The sequence below is a fragment of the Quercus lobata genome, chromosome 6 (assembly GCF_001633185.2).
Source record: "Quercus lobata isolate SW786 chromosome 6, ValleyOak3.0 Primary Assembly, whole genome shotgun sequence".
NCBI lineage: Eukaryota > Viridiplantae > Streptophyta > Magnoliopsida > Fagales > Fagaceae > Quercus > Quercus lobata.
In genome coordinates, this window is record NC_044909.1 from 35,799,682 (window position 1) to 35,824,248 (window position 24,567).

At 36.6% G+C, this 24,567-nt stretch overlaps 3 protein-coding genes across 3 annotated transcripts; 2 read left to right on the forward strand and 1 right to left on the reverse strand.

The window, feature by feature from the left end:
• The first annotated feature begins 265 nt into the window (after positions 1 to 265).
• Positions 266 to 3,410, forward strand: LOC115995176. The gene is made up of 3 exons (XM_031119635.1): positions 266 to 594; positions 1,240 to 1,867; positions 2,822 to 3,410. Exons 2-3 carry the CDS (start codon positions 1,381 to 1,383, stop codon positions 2,875 to 2,877), a joined length of 543 nt encoding a protein of 180 aa, XP_030975495.1. The 5' UTR covers positions 266 to 594; positions 1,240 to 1,380; the 3' UTR covers positions 2,878 to 3,410.
• Positions 3,411 to 6,895: 3,485 nt separating this feature from the next.
• On the forward strand, positions 6,896 to 11,428 carry LOC115994644 (kinase-interacting protein 1-like). The gene is made up of 2 exons (XM_031118863.1): positions 6,896 to 7,237; positions 8,162 to 11,428. The coding sequence occupies exons 1-2, from the start codon at positions 7,144 to 7,146 to the stop codon at positions 11,215 to 11,217; spliced, it is 3,150 nt and encodes a 1,049-aa protein (XP_030974723.1). The 5' UTR covers positions 6,896 to 7,143; the 3' UTR covers positions 11,218 to 11,428.
• Positions 11,429 to 17,164: 5,736 nt separating this feature from the next.
• LOC115994645 (nicotinamidase 1) lies at positions 17,165 to 20,898 on the reverse strand. Its single transcript, XM_031118864.1, has 5 exons — positions 20,668 to 20,898; positions 19,959 to 20,142; positions 19,116 to 19,249; positions 18,775 to 18,960; positions 17,165 to 17,391 (listed from the first exon to the last, which is right to left on the reverse strand). Exons 1-5 carry the CDS (start codon positions 20,806 to 20,808, stop codon positions 17,311 to 17,313), a joined length of 726 nt encoding a protein of 241 aa, XP_030974724.1. The 5' UTR covers positions 20,809 to 20,898; the 3' UTR covers positions 17,165 to 17,310.
• Positions 20,899 to 24,567: the final 3,669 nt, after the last annotated feature.

The window sequence follows — 24,567 nt, forward strand, 5'->3', positions numbered from 1 at the left end:
GTAGACTCCACCAGGTCCAGGCTTCAACTTTTATTCAATGATTGAAGGTGCACAGTAAGACCGTCCCCACACATCGTACAATCAGAACCGCATGTTTCGATGACCTTGATCCTAAATCAAAATATCCACAACTCTTTTACCAAAAAAAAAAAAATATCCACAACTCTAAAATAAATAAATAAATAATAATACTAAGATAAGAAGAAACAAAAACATAAAAAATAAAATAAAAACAAAAACATAAATCATAGTCACATACATTAAAAACGAGAAGTCTTGTAAAGTACGGTAAAGACGAGCTTTGCTCAGTCTCTCTTTCAGTTAGCTTTGCAGAGACAGAGTGTAGAGAGAGAGAGAGAGAGAGGGAGAGAGAGAGAGAAGGGTTTCGAAACCCCACTTTTTTTTTTTTGTCACCGTGATTTCACTGATCTTTCATTTCTAACTCTTTCCGGAGAACTTTTGTTTTAACTGTTTTTTTATACCCAAAAGTTTCGGTTTTTCCGGTGAGAGGTTTCGGATTTTGTGTTTTTTCACAGTGATATGAGGGACCATGGGACCATTTTGAAACTTTGAAATCACGGTTTTGTTCTCAAGGTTGATTTTTTTTTGAAGTGTTTCTTCTTTATCTTTCTTTGGATAATTAGATTTTTTGAGCTGATTTGTTATCATTATTGTTAAGAAGACTGAGCAATTGGTTATCATCCCGAGGTGGGATTAAAGAATTTGATTTGTAAATGAAGACAAAATTACTAGTTTCCAAGAATTGAGCTTCATGTTTTTTTTGTGTTAGTTGAAGTACTTATTTGTCTTGGAAAAAAGGTAATCTTGGTTGGTCCATTGTGATATTTTTGGGGGGTTGATTAAGCTAGGAGCTTCATTTCAGAGGTTTCCCTTTATGGAAAGTCTTTGCTGACTTGATTGGAGAAGAAAGGTCATGATCCTGACTAAATTCATTGGACTAGAAATTTTTTAATATTTTTGTGTCTTCATAATTATAAGATGACTCTTCAACTTTGGTGGTAATTGTTGTAATATATGGAGAAAAAAGATGGAAACTTTTGAACCCATTTAATCTTGCTATTAGCTTTTTCAAGCTCTGGCTTTTCTTAATGAATTATTGAGATTAATGGGATTATTTTGTTTTTGAGATTGAATTGGATTTGATTATATCTTAATTTGTTTGATCTATAGTGTATTGATGGATTTGATCAATTCCTAATATAGTGGTTACTGCAACAGGCAGGAACCACTTCCAAGTTCCAACTCTTGTGCTCCCCCATTGTCTGTGGATTCCTCTTCATTTTCCCTCAAAACAGAACTCGTTGATTCATCCAAAAATTTTGATTTTTAAAGATTTCTTGTGAATTCTGAGTTCGAATTATGGCTTTCTCTTTTACTGGTTTCCCTTGGCGGTTGTGGGGTGGGAATGAGAAAGAGCCTGTCTCAAATGGGTCTTCCATGAATTCTTCATTTGAGTGGGGATTTGGTTTGTGGGAGCCTGATACTGTAAAATTTCCTTCAACCAAGATAGCCTCTTCTCAAAGGAAGGTCAAGAGGAAATGGCCTAGTAGGGAAGAGAGGAGAATTGAGGTTAAGGGGAAATGGCAGAGTAGGGAAGAGAGCATAATTGATAGGGAGTTTGATGCTGAGTTGGTGCCATCTGATGGTGTTTGTTTGTCGGGGTCAGAATCTGATGACCCAGACTGGTCCATTGGGTGGTTCGAGCCTCATGGACCTGATTTTGACAGTAATGATGGTTTAGCTGTGTTGGTTCCAAGCTATAGACCTGGTTGCAAGAAGGTGGTGGAAGGTGCAAACAACCAGCTTTTGAGTGCTATCAAGAACCTTGCAGATGAGTTCTCTCCTGGTAAGAACTATTGTTTTTGCCTTTAGTTTTACATTTGCTGCTATTCATTCTCTTATTTTGTTGTGCTTGTTATGCTCCTATGCTGCACTAGCTTTTTTGAACTCTAAATAGTGGTTAAAATTGGTCCCCTCCTCTGTTTTATATAACACACTTCAACTCATTTTGAACCTTTTAGTTTTAATGGCATCAAAACAGTAGAGTAGTACTGTCCAAGGAGCAATGAGGTGTTTTAGACTCTAAACTAGATAACTATAACAACCTCTGGAGATATCTAGTAGCTTCTTTCTACAGATGTTTATTAACCATGATGACCTCCATCACTTGGTGCACGCATCTAAGGGGCCAGGGGCATTAGAGAGGATCAGCTTCTCTGGTATCCTGTGAATTCTTAAAAAATTAAAGAAGGAAGAAAAGAGAGGGAAATGAAGAACAACATTTATTAAATTGTTAACCAGAATTGGAGATTACATAAATAAATTTACTTCATACAATCTTGCAACTCCTTATAGGGTTATAGAGAATAGCTTTACTTCAAATTGTCATGTCCCTTATGTAAGCTCTCTTCCCAGTCCTGGAGTTCAGCCATTCATTAGCGGCCAAACTTTTATCACCAGTAAGTCATAGTAATTCCTAAATAAGGCTAAACTGGTCATAGATGTCATACTTCTTATTTTCAGTTGTTGTTTGAGCTCAATTTAACTGATTTGGGCTCTTGCATAGCTCCCAGATTAGTGAACTAGTAGACACATAGCTTTGATTCTTGAAAAAAATGTTCCGCAAATTCCTTTCTTTCCGTTTCTCAAAAAAAAAAAAAAAAAAAATCCTTTTTTTCCCATCCCCCTCTTTTTTTCTTGAATTGTATATTTGAATGTTCCACATGTATTGCATTTACATTGATAAATGCCCCAAGTTATTTATGCTGAGTTTATCACTGCAAATTTATTGATTATGCAGAGGGCACAAACGGTATGGCACAATGGCTTTCTTCTCCTCAGAACTTCAATATCTAGAAATAGGTGATCCTTCTTAGAGTGGCCCTATTTGCGTTCTTCATTCTTTGATCGTTTGAAGAATCTGACCTGTTCCAGTACCAAATTTTGTTTATAAAAAGAGATGAAAAGAAAAAAGAAGCAATAATTAGAGCAGAAAAGATCCTGTTAGGCTCTCAGCATCTTGTGTAGAAGTGCAGATTAATAACCGATTGAACTTGACCCTAAATTATCCAGTTAAGAGAGCGGAATATCAATCTCACATGGACTGGAAAAAAGGCTCCAACAGATGCATTCCAGCACACTTCATGTTCTGTAATTCATCTTTCCATTGGTTCGTTGCACCTGCATTCACTGAGATTCAAGGACTAGGAGAAACTTGAAGTATAATGGAGATATTTTCTTTTATTGTAAATATAGGCACTGAAAGAATATCCCAAACCTGGTGACTATCAAGCTTTTGTGAATATGTGAAATATATTTATGCTTTAACTCGCTAGTACTGTAAATAATTCTACTCATAGTTGATCAAGGGCCATCCTGTTGATATCTCATTGCATCCTCTTTTTCTTGTCTAAGAAGGGCGGTAAACGAGCCTAGCTTTGTCAAGTAGTGAATGTTCAAGTTTAACTCAATAACAAAGGTAGAATGTTCAAGTTTGGCTTGAGTTTGATACGAACCTAAAAATAATGTTCAAACTTGAGTTCGTTATAAAGTATAAAAACTTGAGCTCGGCTTGACTTGGCTTGATTCATTAGTCAAGCCAAGCTTGAGCTCAATATCAAGCTCAAATTTAAGTTCAATATCATGCTTTTGAGTTTGAGATCCAACACAAGTATAATATTAAGTATATATCAAGTTTATTATCTAGTCTATTTGGTTTGGATGAGTGATCTTAACTTATAATTAATTAAAGTCTTAGAAGGATATGAGTTTACTTGTCAAGTTCATATCAATTTTATTACCAAACTCATAAATAAGTTTAGGTCCAACTTGTTTTGTTACTTTTGTATTGAGTCTTGGTGTTCACGAACTTGTTCATGAACAATATTTTTTACTCAGGCTTGGCTCGTTTATTAAATAAGCTTAAAACTAAAGTTTAATTTTGGCTTGCTTATAAACAAATAAACATGAACGAGCTTTTTTATCGAGCCAAACTCGATCTGTTTATGAACGGTTTGATTCATTTACAGCTCTATCTAAGATGGGGTTTTTTGTTCTCTGCCACTTAGTATTATTTTGTTAGTACTTTTAAATTCTGAATGATCTAATGATCTACATTTGTTGTGTTTCCATCCTTGAACCATTTTTTTGTTAGTACTTTGAAGGACTTGTAAAAAAATAAAATAAAAGCCTTGAGATTGGCTTGGTCTTTTTTCCCCTCCCTTTTGCCATTTAGCTCTATCTTAATAATGCAATTTTCATGATTTAATTTTGAAGACCTGCATTCATGTTGATCTTCTCTTTCCACACAAACTCAAAAAAGACTTTAACGCGTCTGAACCTTCGCCCAAAAAAGAAAAAAAAAAAACTCTGATCCTTGCTAATGGTAGGGAAAGTCTATACATTTTGAGTGTACACACACACACACACGCAAAGACTTGGTGGACATAATTTCCTGTGTCTCTGACTATTTCTTTCCTACTTCCCAATGTTCCCATTGTAAAGGCACAGCCAAAATTGATAGATGCAAAGTTGTTAGTGAGTCTAGATAAGTACGTAGGACCACTTGTGTGGTTGGTTGCTGTTTAATTTGTGCACTGATAAAGTCCTTGAGTCCATTCAGGCATCATATGTGGCTTATGTTGTTGGGAAGCTGAATGTGATTAATCACTCAAAATTCTTTCCTGTTCCAAAAAAATAAAACAAAAAGGTTCTATAGCGTCCTTTGTTACTAATTTTTTTTTTTTTTTGCTGAATGTCCTTTGTTACTAATTTTAGTGGGCAGGATGTGTGATAGTACATGCTCGGGTCCCCTGATGGTTAATAGTAATACCATGTTCTGTGCTCAGTTTTTTTGTAGTACTCTTTACTTTATGCATTTCCTTCAGCAAACAGCTAGCTGTATTTATATCTCAACTTGAACAATCATATGTAATGCAGCCAAATGGTCTTCATCAATGCCCCATACTTCTCATCCATGTCATTTAACCATTCCACTAGGTGTTCAAAACTCTCCACTCATTAATTCATTTTTTATATCTTAAGGACGTGACATCTACTAATATATTCACGGTTGTGACATGAGTGTGGTTAGGAAATTTAAATATGGATCTCTCTCTTTTTTTGATTTGGTTGTTGAGCTATTATCTTAATTATTTAGAAGATTCCTAAGTCTGGGTGAGGATCAGAGATGCTAATCTTCAGAACCCATGATTTTAACGGATGTTACTTGTAAGGAGATTATTGATTTGTTTTATAGCATAGGATGTCAGTGAGATAAAATAATGATATATTTTAGAAAATATCTCTGTCTGGGTTCCCGAAATGAAATTGTAAATGGAACATTAATTTAATGATGCTGTCTATTCTCATTATGCAGGACCATTTCGAGGTCTATCGTCCTTTGCATCAAATTAAGAAGTTTTGTCATTTCTTGTAATCCATTTCCTACCTTCAAAAAATGTAGCAAACGTATTCTAGTTAATTTAATTGATAAAATTTTTTAATATTAAATAAAAGATTTATGGTTCAATTTTAGTTTATACTAAAATAATTGATATTTTTATCTGATGATAAAGAACAATCACTATAAATTAGATACCATAAATTGAAGTAGTTCAAATTTCACCTACACTAAAAATAGTCATACTTAATATTTCCATTTAGAAATTTAAGACCTATTTGATACATGTATTTAAATAATAATTTTCAATTTTTTCAAAAATACATATGAATGAAAAAATGTGTAAAAATATATATAATATTATTTAAAAACCAAAAACATTTGTTTAAACAAGTACCTGCCATTAATTTCCTTTCTCGTATTTGGGTCCTCAAAAGAGTGCTATTGAAGTTGAAATGGATAAGATCACGTTCACGTAGGATTCTCTAAGCAATTACTTCCCTTGTCTGCTGGTAGCTATCACTAATAAGTAATCACTCAACCATATGCTTAGAACAAGGTCCCTACTAATGACATGTAGGTTTAAAGAGCACCCAGCAAGCATTAGGATAGAACCTTGGTTTTGATAACCTTTATCAATTAAAAGAGTCAATCTCATCAATGGCATCTTCATCTAGTGATACAGAGATTTTGGATTCTGTTTTAGAAGAAGGGAAAAAAAAAAAAAAAAATCAAAACAGAGAAATGTATTCCTCCAGATCATCAAAAAAGAGAGGAAGAATTTGCACAAAAAATGACTGACTTACCTGTTGCAAAATTATATGCTTTGAAAAAGTTTGTAACTATCATTTCTTCTTCTTTTTTAGAGCAAGGTAAGTATCATTTCTAATCTATATAAAATCGAACCAATTTGACTCACAATTTTAGGTCATTATTGTAATTTAGATATATTAATTAAATTTAGATTCCTATTCTATATTCAAATCATTCTATATATAATAATTATCAAATTTTAAACAAAAAAAAGTTATATTACATAAAAAAATTTCGTATATCATAAAGGTAACAACACAGGTAACTCTAGGATGTCATGTGGGCATAATTTTTATTTTATTTTATTTTAAAAAAAAATTATGGAATTGTGGACATAATATTAAGAATTTAAGATCTGTGGCCGGTGTGAAATGATGATATTGATAGGTTACTTTACTTGAACAACTTTTGCACTGAAATTTAACACAAAATAAAAAGAAGTAAAGTTAGCTTAAAAAGCATAAAGAGAAAAATGGAAAGAATTCAAAGAAAAGAAAGGTACCCCTTCATTGTGTCAGTGCCAACCATGACATGCTACGTGTGAGTGAGTGATTGGGTGAGGCTTGGGGCCTTTTTGGCAAATTCTTAATTTTGGTTTGAAACGTAGTTAACAATAAAAGCGAGCGAAGTTTGCTCCCCTCCATGATCCCATAACTTTAAAACTACCAAAAACTTGAAAACACACAAAGCTGTGTTGTGTTCTGTTGACATATTCCCTTCCATCATCATATATTTTTCCTTTCTCTCTTTTCTTCCCCCACCTTCTCTCTGTCTTTATAAATCTAAACCTTTCTTTTCTTTTCATCTGTATTTGGTTTCATGTGTTCTCTTCTTGCATAGAGAGATACACAAATATACAAAGAGACAGAGAAGAAGAAGAAGAAGAAGAAAATCCAGAAAAAAGAAAAATGTTACAGAGAGCTGCAAGCAATGCATATTCATGGTGGTGGGCAAGCCATATCAGGACTAAGCAATCAAAATGGCTGGAGCAAAACCTTCAAGGTACCTTTTTTTTTTCCTTCAAAATTATGTAATATTCCTTAGAAAGAATTCATATTTGGTTTTTTTTTTTTTTTTTGGTTTGAGGTGGGATTGTAGTTTGAGCATTGAATTCTTGTATAATGCAGTGGAAAAAATGTTATCTGCAGTGACATGGGTTTTTGATAACTGATACATTGAATCTGGATTCCCATGTTACTGCCATATTCATAATTCGATTAAGGTTATTTTCTGGGAATCATCTCAAAAAAAAGTGTTTAGGTGTTTATGTTAGATATGGTGTTCATTTTATTGGTCTGGAATTTAATTGCCACTGATGACCTCTATGTGAAATGGCACCTTCTTCGCTTGTAAGAGTAAGGTTGAGGGTGAGATCTTGTGTTCATGATCTACCGGATACATATGTAAGTTTGTCATATTCCAACTAAAAAAGGGTCTGGAAATTAATTAAGGTTTGCTGTAAATTAAAGTCTCTATTCATAAGATTTGGATTGAACATTTACATGCCTCGGCTCTGATTCAATCCAGATCTCCAACCTTTGGATCAATCTGAAATCTGAATCCGCTCCCTATGTTCCTTTGTACAACATTTGATCACTCTGCATCCTATCATTGTTGTTCTCGTTGTTTATTGGAGTATAAAGTATATGAAATTCAAACAAACGTGCGAGGGTTTTACATAGCTACTACATTGATACTACTTAGATGTGACTTCTTATCCTTAAAATAGACAAACTGAATTTTATTTTTTTTGTTTGAAACTTTTAATGTTATAAATGAATTGGTAGAATATTGTTTCCACTAAAATGAAAGCTGAAATTGATGTAGAAATTGGAACACCTTCATCTGCGAACAAAATGTTCTAATATTCACAGTATCAAAATAGTTTGTGTGCCTGATGAGCTAATAAATTTTATGGAATTGCAGATATGGGGGAACAGGTGCAAATCGTGCTTAAACTCATCGACGAGGATGGAGACTCCTTTGCCAAGAGAGCAGAAATGTACTACAAAAAGAGGCCAGAGATCATACACTTTGTGGAAGAATCATATCGAGCTTATAGAGCTCTAGCTGAAAGGTACGACCACATATCAACAGAGCTACAAAATGCCAACACCACCATTGCTTCTGTTTTTCCAGAAGAGGTTGAGTTTGCAATGGCTGAAGAAGAAGAAGATACCACACCAAGATTCCAAAAAAACACTCCAGAGGTTCCAAAATCAAATATTCCAGTTGTTCCAAAGGTTCCAACCAAAGATTTAAAGAGCATCGTTACGTCAGCTACAAAGAAATTGCAACATAGGAAGACATTCAAAACTGCAGCTACTACTACTACTACGGTTGCTAAATCTGGTTTGAACAAAGCCGAGGCACTTCAAGAGATCGACAAAATTCAGAAACAAATTCTGACTCTACAAACAGAGAAAGAGTTTGTAAAGAGCTCTTATGAGAATGGGCTAGCAAAATACTGGGAAATTGAGAATCAGATTAAGGAAATGCAAGAGAGAGTTTTCAGTTTGCAAGATGAATTCGGTGAGGGCATGGTTATCGAAGATGATGAGGCTCGGAAATTGATGGCAGAAGCAGCTTTAAAATCATGCGTAGAGACATTGGCTCAGTTGCAAGAGAAACAGGAGAAATCCACTAAGGAAGCAAGAGTTGAGTCCCAAAGGATAAAGGATGCCAGGGAGAAGTTTGAGAGTCTCAAAGGTGCGTTTCATGGTGATCAGACTAGTCAGCAAAAGCCACATGCCAGAGATAGGTCTATGAAAATAGAAGAGTTAACAAGCTTAGACCAAGAAGTCAGCAGTGTGACACAAGAGAGAAAAGAATTGGAGGTGTTACGTGAGAAGATCAAGGAACACTTTGAGGTTGGGTCCAATGCATCTCTCACTGTGACAGAGATGGCAGAGAAGATAGATGAGCTTGTGAATAAAGTGGTTAGCTTAGAAACTGCGGTTTCATCACAGACTGTTCTTGTAAAGAGATTAAGAACAGAAACTGATGAACTTCAAGCACAAATTCGAAATTTGGAAGATGATAAGGCAATGCTTATTGATGGTTCAAACAATTTGAGCTACAAGCTGAAGGAAATGGAAGAAAAGCTTCACACAGTTCAGGACCTAGACTATAGTTTTGAAAACCAGAATAACAATCTCCAGACACATTTCACTGAAGCACGTTTAAATCTCAATCACCTTACTGAGAAATTGCAAAGCGTGAAGCCTGATGAGGAGCTTGAGTTGACAGGTCCATTACAAACAGAAGAGGGATCTCCAGCTGAAATAAGATTGCAAAATGGGTTGAAAGAACAAGAGGATCCATTGAATCCTAGTGAGGGTTCTGCAAAATCTGACAATGCTCTCAGTAGTTCTGCTGAAAATGAAGATCTATATCACTCCCAGGCAAATAATGACCCTGATAATCTATCAGTGAAAGGCCAGGACTTGATATTGCAGCACAAAGATGATCCATTAAATCCTGGTGAGGGTTCTCCAAAAGCTGACAATGCTCTCAGTACTTCTGCTAAAAATGAAGAAGTGTATCAATCCTGGGCAAATAATGACCCTGATAATCTATCAGTGAAAGGTCAGGACTTGATATCGCAGCACAAAGATGATCCATTGAATCCTGATGAGGGTTCTGCAAAAGCTGACAATGCTCTTAGTACTTCTGCTGAAGATGAAGATGTGTATCAATCCGGGGCAAATAATGACCCAGATAATCTATCAGTGAAAGGTCAGGACTTGATATCGCAGCACAAAGATGATAAACAGACTTCATCACGGACTGTGGATAATCTTCTTACTGTTAAACCAAAGGAACAGGAAAACGGCCAAGAGGATGAACCAGACTGGAAGAAAATGTTCTTGAATGGCTTGGAAGAAAGAGAAAAAATGCTTCTAACAGAGTACACCACAACTCTCCGCAGTTACAAGGATGTGAAGAAAAAGCTTAGTGAAGTGGAGAAGAAATCACAAGACAACACTTTTGACACGTCGATGCAGCTAAAGGAATTAAAGAGTTCTAATGCTATGAAGGATGAAGAGATTAAATCATTACGTCAGAAAGTAAACCTTCTGCTGAAATGTTTGGATGAAAATAAGGATTCAGAAGACTCCAAAGCCTCAGACTTCCCACAGAAGGCTAATTTGTTGGATGATCTAAGTTTTGATCCTAAAGCAGGAACTGGTTTAACAACTCTGGTAACAGAGAAAGACAACTTCAAGTTGACTCTACTTGACCAACCTCCTGAAACTATGTCAGCAATTGAAGAAAAACTCCGAATGAACATTGACGAACTGCTAGAGGAGAACTTGGGTTTCTGGTTAAAATTCAGCACCTCATTCCATCAGATACAGAAATTCGAGACTGGAATCCAAGATTTACAAGCTGAGATATTGAAGCTTGAGGAGAAAGGAAAGAAGCTAGAGGCAAGTTCAGCAAGATATTCTCTGAAATCAGATGCACGGCCAATCTACAAACACATGAGAGAAATACAAACTGAACTAATTTTGTGGCTGGAGCAATGTGCATTACTCAAAGATGAACTACATTGCAGATTTTCATCTTTGTGCAACATTCAAGAAGAAATAACAACAGCTTTGAAGGAAAGCGCAGAAGAAGACGAGTTCAAGTTTACAAGCTATCAAGCTGCAAAGTTCCAAGGTGAGGTATTGAACATGAAACAAGAGAATAACAGGGTTGGAGATGAATTGCAAGCAGGTTTGGATCATGTGACTACACTCCAACTTGAACTTGAGAGGACTTTGGCAAAGTTGAACGAGGAATTCGGGCTTGCTGGATCAAGGAAGCAATCAAATCCTCTGCTGAGACACACAGAGAATAGTAGGAACCGGGTTCCTTTGCGGTCATTTATCTTTGGTGTGAAACAAAAGAAACAAAAGCCATCAATCTTTTCCTGCATGACCCCAGCAATGAATAAGAAGTACCCTGGTATGAGAGCAGAACACAATGTGTAAATTGTTCTAATTCGTTTATATTTGTTTGAGAAGTTCTTTTCCTTTCCTTTTAATTTTATGAGTACTATTGACAATAGATAAAGGATTTCTTTGTTTCTTTTGATTTGGAATTGGTGAAAGCACGCTTTATGTGTGCTTTACATGTTTAGTCTGTAACATCAAAACGATAGAGAACATTCCTTCTATGTATTTTTTGCATAAGGAATTTTGAGATGGAATTTTAAGCAAAATTTTAATTTTCCGAGGTTGATTTCTCTTATCGAGGTTAATAAGTGAGTAATTTTAAAAACTTGGTAGAAAAATATCACATTACTTAAATCGATCAAATAAGAAAAAGAAGTTTCGTTGAGTAGCAAATAGTAATTAAGGAAGCCTTCCCACGAAGTTTTGTTGATTTTTTTTTTTTTTTTTGAGAAACTACTAAAACAAATTCCTTCAAGTTATTAATTCTAGAAACAACTAAAACCAAGGTATGTTGATCACATATATTATTTATCAAATACTTTTCGTGTGATTTAAATTTCTTATACGAGTACATGCAACATACCGTTTCTTATAACAAAGAAATACACCTAAGCCAAAAGAGGGGGAAAAAAATCATGAAGAAGCTCGAGTAGAGCTTTTTCTTATTTGATCAAATTAAGTATATATATATATATAAAATATATATATATATATATAAATATATATATATATATATATATATATATATTGTGGGGCCAGAGAATTTATGACCCCAGCCCATTTCATGTTAAGGCCCAAGGCCTGCGCCGAGGAGATACAGGGCCGAGGACGCACTATGAGAGTCGAGGACGGCCTAAGGAAATGGCCTAGGACGAGCTCCTACTCAGCTTGCCATAAATGTCCCTAAAAGGAAGAGTGATCACAGTGCGGAAGAGTGATCACATATATTATTTATCAAATACTTTTCGTGTGATTTAAATTTCTTATACGAGTACATGCAACATACCGTTTCTTATAACAAAGAAATACACTAAGCCAAAAAAGGGGGAAAAAATCATGAAGAAGCTCGAGTAGAGCTTTTTCTTATTTGATCAAATTAAGTATATATAATATATATATATATATATATATATATTGTGGGGCCAGAGAATTTATGACCCCAACCCATTTCATGTTAAGGCCCAAGGCCTGTGCCGAGGAGATACAGGGCCGAGGACGCACTATGAGAGTCGAGGACGGCCTAAGGAAATGGCCTAGGACGAGCTCCTGCTCAGCATGCCATAAATGTCCCTAAAAGGAAGAGTGATCACAGTGCGGAAACAACACAAATAAAAGGCTGCCAATATTGCAATAAAGCATTCTGCACCTGACAGAGCCATGCTCTTCAACTTTTACAACCATCCCCAATCACTTTGGGTATAGGCTGATGGGACAAGTATCAGCCTTGGAAAGTCGATCCTACACGTGGACGAAGGATAAGGAATACAGGCTAATATAAAAAGAGGAACAAGCGATCCGGAAAAGAGGGCTGGGAAAAAAGGCCAAGAACCAAAGCCTCCCAGACCGCCTCAAGAAGAAAGACTCCTCGAGTGAACACGACCTAATTCTGTACGAACAAGACGACTAACCCTCACCCGGTGACCAAGGCCTAGCCTTTCAAACCCACGCTCTACAAATGATATTGTTTGGGCCTTTTTTACGTGCGAACCCAATATCATTTTGGGTCGTTACAAATTGTGTCCTTACAATTGGCGCCGTCTATGGGGAAGGCTTGTGTGTTGGCACGGGCGGTGGGCGTAAAGTTCCACTAGAGGCTACGTTTCTTCACTAGGGGCTGCGCTTCATAGTGACAGCAACACAGATGGTTCTAGGGGCTTGGCCGAGGAGCTAACCCCCTTAAACCAAGGTCCCATGCCATAGCCGAGGGGTTAATTCCCCCAACTACGAAGTTTTGGACAGAATCAAGGTATTGCATGGTCCTCGGACTCAAACCTATGGGGAAACCAACTGCTTTTTGCTCAGCATGCCATAAATGTCCCTAAAAGGAAGAGTGATCACAGTGCGGAAACAGCACAAATAAAAGGCTGCCAGTACTGCAATAAAGCATTCTGCACTTAACAGAGCCATGCTCTTCAACTTTTACAACCACCCCCAACCACTTTGGGCATGGGCTGATGGGACAAGTATCAGCCTTGGAAAGTCGATCCTACACGTGGACGAAGGATAAGGAATACAGGATAATATAAAAAGAGGAACAAGCAATCCGGAAAAGGGAGCTGGGAAAAAAGGCCAAGAACCAAAGCCTCCTAGACCGCCTCAAGGAGAAAGACTCCTCGAGCGAACACGGCCTAATTCTGTACGAACAAGACGACTAACCCTCACCCAGTGACCAAGGCCTAGCCTTTCAAACCCACGCTCTACAAATGATATTGTTTGGGCCTTTTTTACGTGCGAACCCAATATCATTTTGGGTCGTTACAAATTGTGTTCTTACAATTGGCGCCGTCTGTGGGAAAGGCTTGTATGTTGGCACGGGCGGTGGGCGTAAAGTTCCACTAGGGGCTACATTTCTTCACTAGGGGCTGCGCTTCATAGTGACAGCAGCACGGATGGTTCTAGGGGCTTGGCCGAGGAGCTAACCCCCTTAAACCAAGGTCCCATGCCATAGCCGAGGGGTTAATTCCCCCAACTACTAAGTTTTGGACAGAACCAAGGTATTGCATGGTTCTCGGACTCAAACCTATGGGGAAACCAACTACGCTAAGTTTTGGACAGAACCAAGGTATTGCATGGTCCTCGGACTCAAACCTATGGGGAAACCAACTACTTAAAAAGCTAAGTTTTTGACAGAACCAAGGTATTGCATGGTCCTCGGACTCAAACCTATGAGAAAACCAACTACTTAAAAAGCTAAGTTTTGGACAGAACCAAGGTATTGTATGGTCCTCGGACTCAGACCTATGGGGAAACCAACTACTTAAGAAGAATGTTAGGTTACACAAACCTACAGGAAGATCATTTACTAAAAGTTGGATTAAGTCCTAGGCATAATGAAGATCCCGATCTGTCCTCAGAGCCTCAGCTCTAAGGGAATTGATGCAAACGAGCATTTGAGCTCAGCATGATCGTACCTCGGTCCTTGGACTAGATACTAAAAAAAAGGGCCAAGGCTACAAAAGCCATTAGGAAGGCGGCGAAACACTCTAAGTACTTGGCGGCCCACATGGACGGTCCACCTTTGAACCACCCATCCTCGGATGGTTACCTCCTACACCGCACCGAGCATTCAGCTGTCATCTCGGCCGTTTTGGGGTATGTACCGTTTTCTTAGGTCGGTATTATTGTGCCTAACAACTCTATTAAGTTCATAATAACATCTTTTTCTTAGCAAGGGTTTCGACCCTAAGTATCGTTTTTTTTAGGTCGGCATTATTGTGCCAAACAGCTCTAATAAGTTCGTAATAACATCTTTTTCTTAACATCTTTTCCTTAGCAGGGGTTTCAGCCCTAAGTATTGCTTTTTTTTAGGACGACATTATCAAGTCGAATAGCCTGATAAGTACAGCATTACATCTTTCTCTCAAACAAAGGTTTTTTCCCTAAATATCATTTGTTCAAGTCGGCATTATTGTGCCGGATAGTTTCAATAAGCATAGAGCGCGGTCTTTTTATTAACTGGGATTTCAACCCTAAGCACCGTTCAGATTATAAAAATAAAAAAGAAGTCATATGGTAGTACGTCTATTCACGGCATAACCATTTCAGAAAGAAGAGGTAGAATATACAAAATAAAGCAATGTTGACTTTTATTAATATAAAGAGGTATCACAGCGTACAATGAAGGGCTTAAACAAGCCTATACAGAAAACGAATTGCAAAAACAATAAAATAAAATAAAATAAAATAAAACAAACAAACAAACAAACGACTAGAAGTCTTTTTAAGCTCTGCTCCAAAGTCTTTCCAAATTCTGCCCCAATAGCACCCATATTGAGAGGAGGACTTCCCTTGGTGGAAGAGGAGAAGAAGAGGAAGAAGGAAAAGTACCAGGAGGGATCTGGTGATGGAAAAGAAGAAGAAGAAGGGGAGGCAAAAGGAGGCACCAGTGAAGGAAAAGAGGAAGAAACAGGGGTACTTTGTCCCTGCGTCAGTCCTGACTTCTAACACGCTGGTGCCATGTTAGCTATGCTCATAAGAGAGCGGCTGGTACTGATAATGGGTGACCCCAGCTCAGTCGCACCAAAAGTTTGACGCGACGAGCCCCTGTTTCGGATTTTGGCTAAAGGGAGGATGAGAAGTATCTTGAGTCTCTGTCATCCCTGTCCTGACCGAGCCATTTTGAGTTTCAGAAGAACATGGCATTTCTGGGAAAGGTATGGTCTCTTCATTCCCGCTCCTATCTCGGACGTATCACGATTCAAGGTGTAAGCGAGCGGATAAGAGAAACTCTGGGGGAGGCCAAGGGTTTCAGACTTTAAAAGGATTAAAAGGTCTCTGTGTAAGAGAAGTAACCTCTTGCCTTTCTTCTTATATGAAGGGCAAAACAGGAGGCATTTAATCTATCCAAATTCCCAAGAAAATCTGTAAACGGGAATATACCCACTCCACTTCCCCACGCCGTCAATAACCGTCGAATTTAAATGGTCTCGTAAAGGGAAATCATTAAAAACGCGTCTCAAGCACTGAAACGGCAGGAGCACATTGTGAATGAATTCAGAGGAATGTCTCGTAGTCCAGCGTGTTTCCTAGATAGATGAAGAGACACCCGCATTGATGAAGGGTAGATCTAAGCAGATCGCAATAAAGACGTGGCATCACCAAAACCCTCCTCTCTGACCAAGAGGTCGGACAGCAGGATTTTGAGGGGCTATTGTGGGGTCAGAGAATTTATGACCCCAGCCCATTTCATGTTAAGGCCCAAGGCCTGCGCCGAGGAGATACAGGGCCGAGGACGCACCATGAGAGTCGAAGACGGCCTAAGGAAATGGCCGAGGACGAGCTCCTACTCAGTATGCCATAAATGTCCCTAAAAGGAAGAGTGATCACAGTGCAAAAACAGTACAAATAAAAGACTGCCAATACTGCAATAAAGCATTCTGCAACTGACAGAGCCATACTCTTCAACTTTTACAACCACCCCCAACCACTTTGGGTATAGGCTGATGGGACAAGTATCAGCCTTGGAAAGTCGATCCTACACGTAGACGAAGGATAAGGAATACAGGCTAATATAAAAAGAGGAACAAGCGATCCGGAAAAGGGGGTTGGGAAAAAAGGCCAAGAACCAAAACCTCCCAAACCGCCTCAAGGAGAAAGACTCCTCGAGCGAACACGGCCTAATTCTGTACGAACAAGACGACTAACCCTCGCCCGGTGATCAAGGCCTAGCCTTTCAAACCCACGCTCTACAAATGATATTGTTTGGGCCTTTTTTACGTGCGAACCCAATATCATTTTTGGTTGTTACAAATTGTGTCCTTACATATATATTTTTGGATATATATGATAAAATTTGAGTGAAGAATATTGTTTCTTTTGTAGTAAAATACTAAAATTAACAAGATATGAGTCGTCACTAATCTATTTATAGATACTTAGATTTTTTTTTTTTTTTATATAGTAAAATGAGTAAAAAATAAAGCTGTCACTAGAGGCAACGTATCATGCACTAACTAATTGTCAAAAATGAGTAGGAAATAATAGTTCAATTTTTCCCCCCACTTGTTTAAGGCCACAGTTAAAAATAACAATTTACGCGCTTTGAGGAATCCATGGCCTCACCAAATGCTATTTTTGAGAGGAATTTTCTATTTAGTTTAATGTTAATTATTAAGGAAATATTGCTGGAAATCATTCCAAATGAAAAACTTTAGTGCTCATTTGCCTAGCACTGAAATTATATTTAAGCTGCGTTTTGCGTTTTTTTGGGGTCCCATGGCACTGTTCATGGATCACCAAACTCAGCAAAACATAGGTTTCTAGGTAAATTTGAATCCCACAACATTATTCACACTTTTAAAAATTATTTTGCTAAAATATTTTCAGTAATAAGATTTCAGTTTTCAGTAATAAACGGTATCCAAACAAACCCTTAGATCCATACAATTTCATGTCAACATCATGACTCTCTCATGCACTAAATGATACTTCTGATACCACCTTGGCTCCCCTTCCCTTGGCAATGTAAAGCCCTATGTGATGCATGAGCTCCTGCCATGACAAACAAAATGACAATCAAGAAGGATCTCATAAAATACATAAGCAGGTCAGGTTTAAGTTTTGAAACTGACAATTGAATCTAAATCACTCGAAATTATGCACCTCCACATTATTGTTACCCAGACTGAACAAGAGATTGCAAAGTTCAACCACAAAAGGAAGAAACGTCTATTTTGAAATAATTCTTTAATCACATATTCTTCTAACCACTACAACACTGCAGGCGGGCCCACAGTAGTCATCTCCATCAAAATCTATCTTTTTCTGACTAGCAATCCAAAGAAACCAATTTTTACTATTATTCTAACAGCTAATATTATGTTGTGTTCAATCTCAAACATGTCCCCCCCGCCTATCAAGAATATTTTGATCTATAGCATCTCCTCATGGTTGTGCCTAGAAATAGCCCTACTATAAGTCTCACGGACAGAACAAAAATAAAGCTACTTGTATCAAAGGAACCACATTTTTCTGAAAATATTCTGCAACCTAAACCATAGAGTAAACACGGAGGTAGGGAGAGAACTTGATGCCAACCCTTGATGCAAGCTTATCTGAACAGCTCTCCAGTACTTGTAATTTAGTTTACTAGTGTTGCAAAGGTTGTATGTAGAATCTCAAAACAATAACATCAATATAACCATCTTTTTTTTTCCCCTGTTTGGTGGCTAAGCAACAAGAATATGATCAATTGCAAAGAAGGTTCAACAACTCAGGCTTGATAATATCCAGGTTTAACTTCATCAATTGCATCAAACTGCATGGTTTAACTATCATTTATGGATAGTTTACTTACAGACCAAGATAACCATAATTACAGTTTGGAGAATTTCAAGCTCCTGTTTGCATTCTATATCTAAGCAATGAAAAGAAAGATAACAATACACATAGATTCAGAAATAGTTGTACATAACAACAATAAATACAACCACGCCTTAGTCCCAAAACGTTGAGATAGAATACGGATCCTCTACAAACTAATCAAGGTCGGTCAAATATATTAGGGGACGTCCCAACTTGTATTTGTAGTGATTCATTTATAATAAAGTGACTAAATTATATGTTGGGCATCAATCTACTGCAATCCCCATTCTTTTTTTGGCTTGGGACCGGCTGTGAATAAAATATATGTCATGCAGCAACTTGTTTCTTTATAAAACTATTATTTCCTTCCTCATTGAATATATAGATCAGATTGTCTTTTTATGTAAGTGCTTTACTAAACATACAGAAATTCCTAGGCCTAACAGCAAACATTTACTCTGAGATCCAAGTAACTAGGTCCTCCACATTCAAATTTGAATAGTTATAAGGATTTAAAAGAAACTCAAAAGTTTACTGCAAGCCAAAAGAGAATTATATAAGTCAAACTACCTGTGGATGAGCAATAGCATCCTTCATTGTATTGGCAACATGAATCGGAAGATCAAAAGTGGCACATCCATTTGAATACACAATCACATCCTCCAAAGGAACAAGTAAACCCCGATTTCTTGCAGACAATGTTGAACACACAAAATCCAGCACACATACATCGGTGCATATCCCTACCACCAAAATCTCAACAAACAAGAAAAGTTACAAAATTAGTTTGATTGTCGCACTATTAATTGAAAGTATTACAGCTCATATACACACCACAAATTCCCTTTAATAATCATTCAAACTATTCAATCAAAGCAGATGATCTTTTTGTGGGAACGGGAAAAGCCTACCTTTTTTATCTGGTTATTTCTCACCCAATCTATAAACAAATTGGAGCCATCTTTTTCAATTGAACCGAGAAACCCATCAATGCAATCTTTGCATCTAAGTGTTGCATTTGGTTCATTCTCTAACCATTGCAGGGCTGCAGATTATAGTAAGAAAGCAAAATGAGTAAGGAAACTCGTAAACCGTTCAAGGCAATGCAAATATGTTCAGCTAAAACAGGAAAAGTAGGGGTGTCAATTCGTGTTCGCGGGTCGGGTTCGTGTCGTGTCGAGCCATAAGTACTCTGCTATATGAGTTAACCCGAACCCGACCTGTTTAGTAAACGTGTCAAGAATCCTCAACCCTAACCCGACCCGTTTATTAAACAGGTTGACCCAATCCGACACGTTTAACCTGTTTAATTAATAAGTCATATAAAAGTTAATACAAATAACCTATTTAATAACTTGTTTGATTAATAGGTCATATATGACCTAAATAATCTATTATCAATTTTTATATATCTAAAATTAAAATACAATTACGGCCATAAATATAGTAATAAACATATAATTACAACAACAAAAATTAAGCAATAATAACAAAATTTAATGCCTTTATTATTTAAACGGGTCAAACAGGTCAGACGGGTTCACATGTGTGAACCCGAACACGACCCATTTATTAAACGGGTCAGCCGTGTCAACCCGAATATGACCCGAACCCATTTAGCCTCAATCCATGACCTATTTATAAACAGGTTAGTCATGTCGGGTTTACGGGTTGTGTTAGATTTTGCCACCCCTAAGGAAAAGTATAATAGCTAATGATAGGGATGGGAAAAAAAGAGAGAGAAAATCAAGTACCAGGAACCAGTTTGGACTCATTTGTTCCGGCTATACAATGAGGTGGATATGGAGGTTCAGGAATATCTGGGTGATGAGAATCAAGGAAAGCAAAAATAGGCCATTTCTTCTCACAGAAAACTCTAGCAAGTTTCACGGACTCATCCACCATCCCAGAAATTTGTTCATCAGGTTGTGTTGGAGCCTATACAAAAATTCAATTCCATACAATTATATTTGCATAATACATCCTACGAGTACCAAGTCAAATATTAAGAATGTAAAACCATCCCACCATAGATAGAAACACAGGAAAAATATATAAATGGACAGTAAAAGTAAAGATTGTTCTTCATCTTATTCTTTTTACTGTCTTCTTGGGGTAAAAAAAGAGTACTTTCTTTTTCTTTTTTCTTAAAAAAAAAAAAAAAAAAAAAAAAAAAAAAAAACTATAGGAATTGTAATTTTCCAACAGAAAAGGCCGATTGAAATTAAAACCGCAAGAAACAATAACGTAAACTAAAAAAAAAAAAAAAAAACCCGAAAACGACAAGAATATCTAAACAACGCATGTAGTATTAGTTTTCTGATGATATTGAACATCTCGACAAGACAAAGCGAACTCAAAAAAGGGTTGTTAATGAAATTAAGAACGAGGTATCATGTGATGTTTGGGACTGACTTGACTGTCTTGTTGTTGTCATGATTGAAATCAAAGCCTGTAAATTACCAAATTGCCAGAGCCGACGGTGCAAAAGCCATTAACGATATCGACAAGGACGAGGCCAGTCTTGACTTCCTCAGACAAAACCAGAGATTCTTGCTTCACTGGAAGCTCCTCCTTCAACAACTCTATCGTTGACGAAGCCATTTTCTCTCTCTTTTTTTATCGTGGCTATCTGATCAGTTTTCAATCTAAAAAGAGACAAACTCTCTATTTGTTTTGGCTTTGACCAATGGGTGCATACTTGGACTGTGCTGTAAAAGAGAGAAGAATAAGAAGTACACTAAATTCCGAAATGCCAGTAAAATTGCTAGAGCCGTTGGATTCTCCATTATTTTGTGGAACCCATTTGGATTTGATTGGTGGAAGAAGTCTAGAAGAAGTTGTGGTCTATGGGAGTGAGTGATGACTACGCAAAATGTGTGCTGGCTTAAAATTAAAAAATAAAATAAAATAAAAAAGGTACGGCCCACTTTAAAGTGAAGTATCTTACTATTTTGTCGATAGAGACCCAAAAAAAAAAAAAAAAAACAACTGAGATTTCATCTATCGATTGGCAAAACTAGTGGAAATGTTGTCCTCCTGGCATAGGTTATTAATTTTAATTTTTTTGATGTGCATGTGTGGAGAAGAGAAAAAGAAGGGTGTCATGCTAATGGAATTTTTTTTTTTTTTTTGATAAGGGCTAATGGAATCTTACATAACAAAAATCTAGTACAAATTTTATGTTTTACTTATGTCACAATTCTATGAAGTAGTTTTTTTTTTTATCAAATGAAGTAGGTGTTGATATCATAATAACTTAAACATAAATAATTTATTATTATGTGCATATTTATATTATTTAGATAATTTATTTTAGGGGAAATTTTAATTTCATATCCTCAAAATTTTAAAATAACCAATTATTAATTTTTTTTTAAATTCTAAAAAAAAAAAATTATTATTCAAATTTATTTGTTTTAATTATCTTAATGTAAATTTTTCTACACAACCCTCTTCTTCCGAAGTATCATCAAAGTGAATCGAAATGAACCAAATTAGATGTTTTGAATGGCCTAAAGAGGAAGTAAATATAAGCAAATCCATCACTTATATTAGAAAATATATATATATATATATATATTTAACATATAAACGAGCAACTCAAGAAGCAGTCATGCCCAAACCACAGATTAAATATAACGAAAGCATTGCCAAAGGCATTCTAGGAACGTTTTTGTTCAATCATTATATAAACCCTCTAGAACAATCCACATCAAACTTGAACACCAAACTCAAATATACCCACCACTAACCAAGGCCATTGTCAATTTCTACTTATAAAATGATTTTTACATACTCTCAATTTCTTCTTATGCTCTTGCACCCACTTTGAACCTGCATTGTAAAATAACACAAACTATGGTTCACGACATTTTGCAAATTTAATCACCTAAACAATGGAGAAGTTTGCAAGCCAACGACCATATGGGCAAAGCCCTCAAGAAAAGAAGCAAGAAGCATTAACCATTGAGATGACCTCCAAAAGAATTAAGAAAAACTCCCAATCTGATTTTGTTTAACCACAATTTGAGTACTCCATAAAGTGGACATTGTTCTAGTTAAGAAATTTCTAGAAATTGCTAAAGTCAATCATGTACGAGTTCTCAGGATCCCATTATGTTCCTTTCATATTGTCTCCCGACATCCTTCAATTTCTGAAACATTACCAGAATTGAGAATTCTTAGAAATTAAGGCTGTGTTTGGTTGGGTGTAAAATATTTTCAGGTGTAAAATATTTTTGGGAAAGGAAAATATTTTCAAGTGTTTGGCTGCATTATGAAAATTGTTCAAGAAAATGTTTTCATGTGTTTGGTTGCATTTTGAAAATGCTATTTTCCTACTAGTTTCTCACATTTTCTCACCAATTTTCTCAGGTACCAAACAAATTTTATAATAGAAAATTGTAATATGTAAAATTTTAAAGAAACAAAAATCAAAACAAAACCATTCTCAATACACAAAACCATTCGGTCAAACTGAGAGAGGGAGGAGGAAGAGAGAGTGATCGCAAATCGAGGGAAAGGGAGAGGTAGATCGAGAAAGAGAGAGATCGGTCGTGGGTGGGTCATGGGCGACGAGACCAGTCCAGCGACAGCAAGCTTCAAGCGGTGCCGAGATTGAGACAAAAAGAGTTCGATCTAAAGGGCGGCGAGACGATCTCACAGTGCGATCTAGAGGGGTGTGATCTCACGGTGCGATCTCGACGGGACGATCTCCCCAGCATGATCTCGATGGCGTGATCTCGCGGTGCAAGCTTTATGGCGCGATCTCGCGGCTAGATCTCACCGGCGCGTCTAGGCTTGGGGCGGTGGTTTGAGCTCGACGGCACGAGCCCAATCTCACTCTCTCTAGTCTCTCTTCGTGCTCTTTCTCTCTCTCTCCCTCTCTTTGCGCGTCTGAGTCCGAAAATCATTTGTAGTGAAAATAGAAGTGTAAAATATTTTCCGGGTCAAAGCCATAAAACACACGGTCAATTGAAATTGTTTTCTGGAAAATTCTATTTTTCATGCGCAACCAAACACGCGGTGAGGTGTAAAATCATTTCCTAAAATGGTTTTACACCAAAACAAACGCAGCCTAAGAAATCCAAATGATAAATACTGCCAAACGAGTGTGTCAAAAAATTTTCCCAAAGTGTAAACTAATATATAGCAGGGACAACAAATTCTGCAAATTATTATGTTCCCTAAATTTACCATGCAACAACATAATAAGTATTAATGAAAAAGTGAATATAATTTACATAGCTTTTCCATCGTTCTGTTTCGATTAATATATACATAAACCAAATTCTGGCCCTATCTTTTACATATATCTAAACCCAGCCCAGATAAGAATGCATGGTGAAATTTTTGGCCCAAATTAGAGATAGATTTGGCCCAAATAGGATTAAAGAAAATGGAAACTAATCAAATTTCCCATTTAGGAAGTGTAGTCGGGCTTGAACTCGAAATATCTTGAAATTAATACCATACATTAATAATACAACGGAAATATCTTCTTTTTTTTTGTGATAAACGGAAATATCTTGAAATATGTTAAAATAGAAATTATAAATTTCTAAAACCAAAGACAAAAAACAAAAGAAAAAATCTGTCATCTCATTGTCTCTCCATCTATGTTCTCACCTTTCTTTATCTTGATCTTTTTTTATAAGCTTTTTTCATTCTTTGCAATAGTTTCACAATGGTGGACGGTGTGCTGTGTGTGGGCATAACAGCTTTGAGGCTTGAGCTTCATCTGAGGTAACCTCTCTCTCTCTCTCTCTCTCTCTGAAATGGAAGACATGAAATGAGAGTAAACACTACACAGCTGACATGAACATGAAATGAGAGTAAAATTTGGGGGTGTTCGGTAGAGGAGTTTAAGCGTGGGTTTGGATTCAGCGTTTGCTGAATCCGCGTCCATGTTTTCCCATTTTCCTTTTTTTTTTTTTGCTTTCATGAGAGATAGATTTTACTGTTTATATACTGTTTTGTCACTGTTTATCACTGTATTGATACTGTTCATACATTAAAAATATTAAAAATAGGTCCCACGGTACCATTTACACATTTAAAAATTATTTTGTTATAGTGTTTTCAGTTTTCAGTTTCAGCAACAATAAGTTCAATCCAAACGGACCCTAAGTAATGTTGTTTAGGTATTTTTAATATATGTATGAGTAAAAATGTGTGTAAAAATATGTAAAATATTGTTTAAAATATTCAAAAATGTGTTTGAGATGATCAACCAAACAGGCTTTACTTAATATTTCAAATTTCTTTAATCGATACACTGCACGGCTGACATGAACATAGTTCACACCACTAAACACTACACGCATAGCTGACAACACACTGCACATAGCAGCACACACA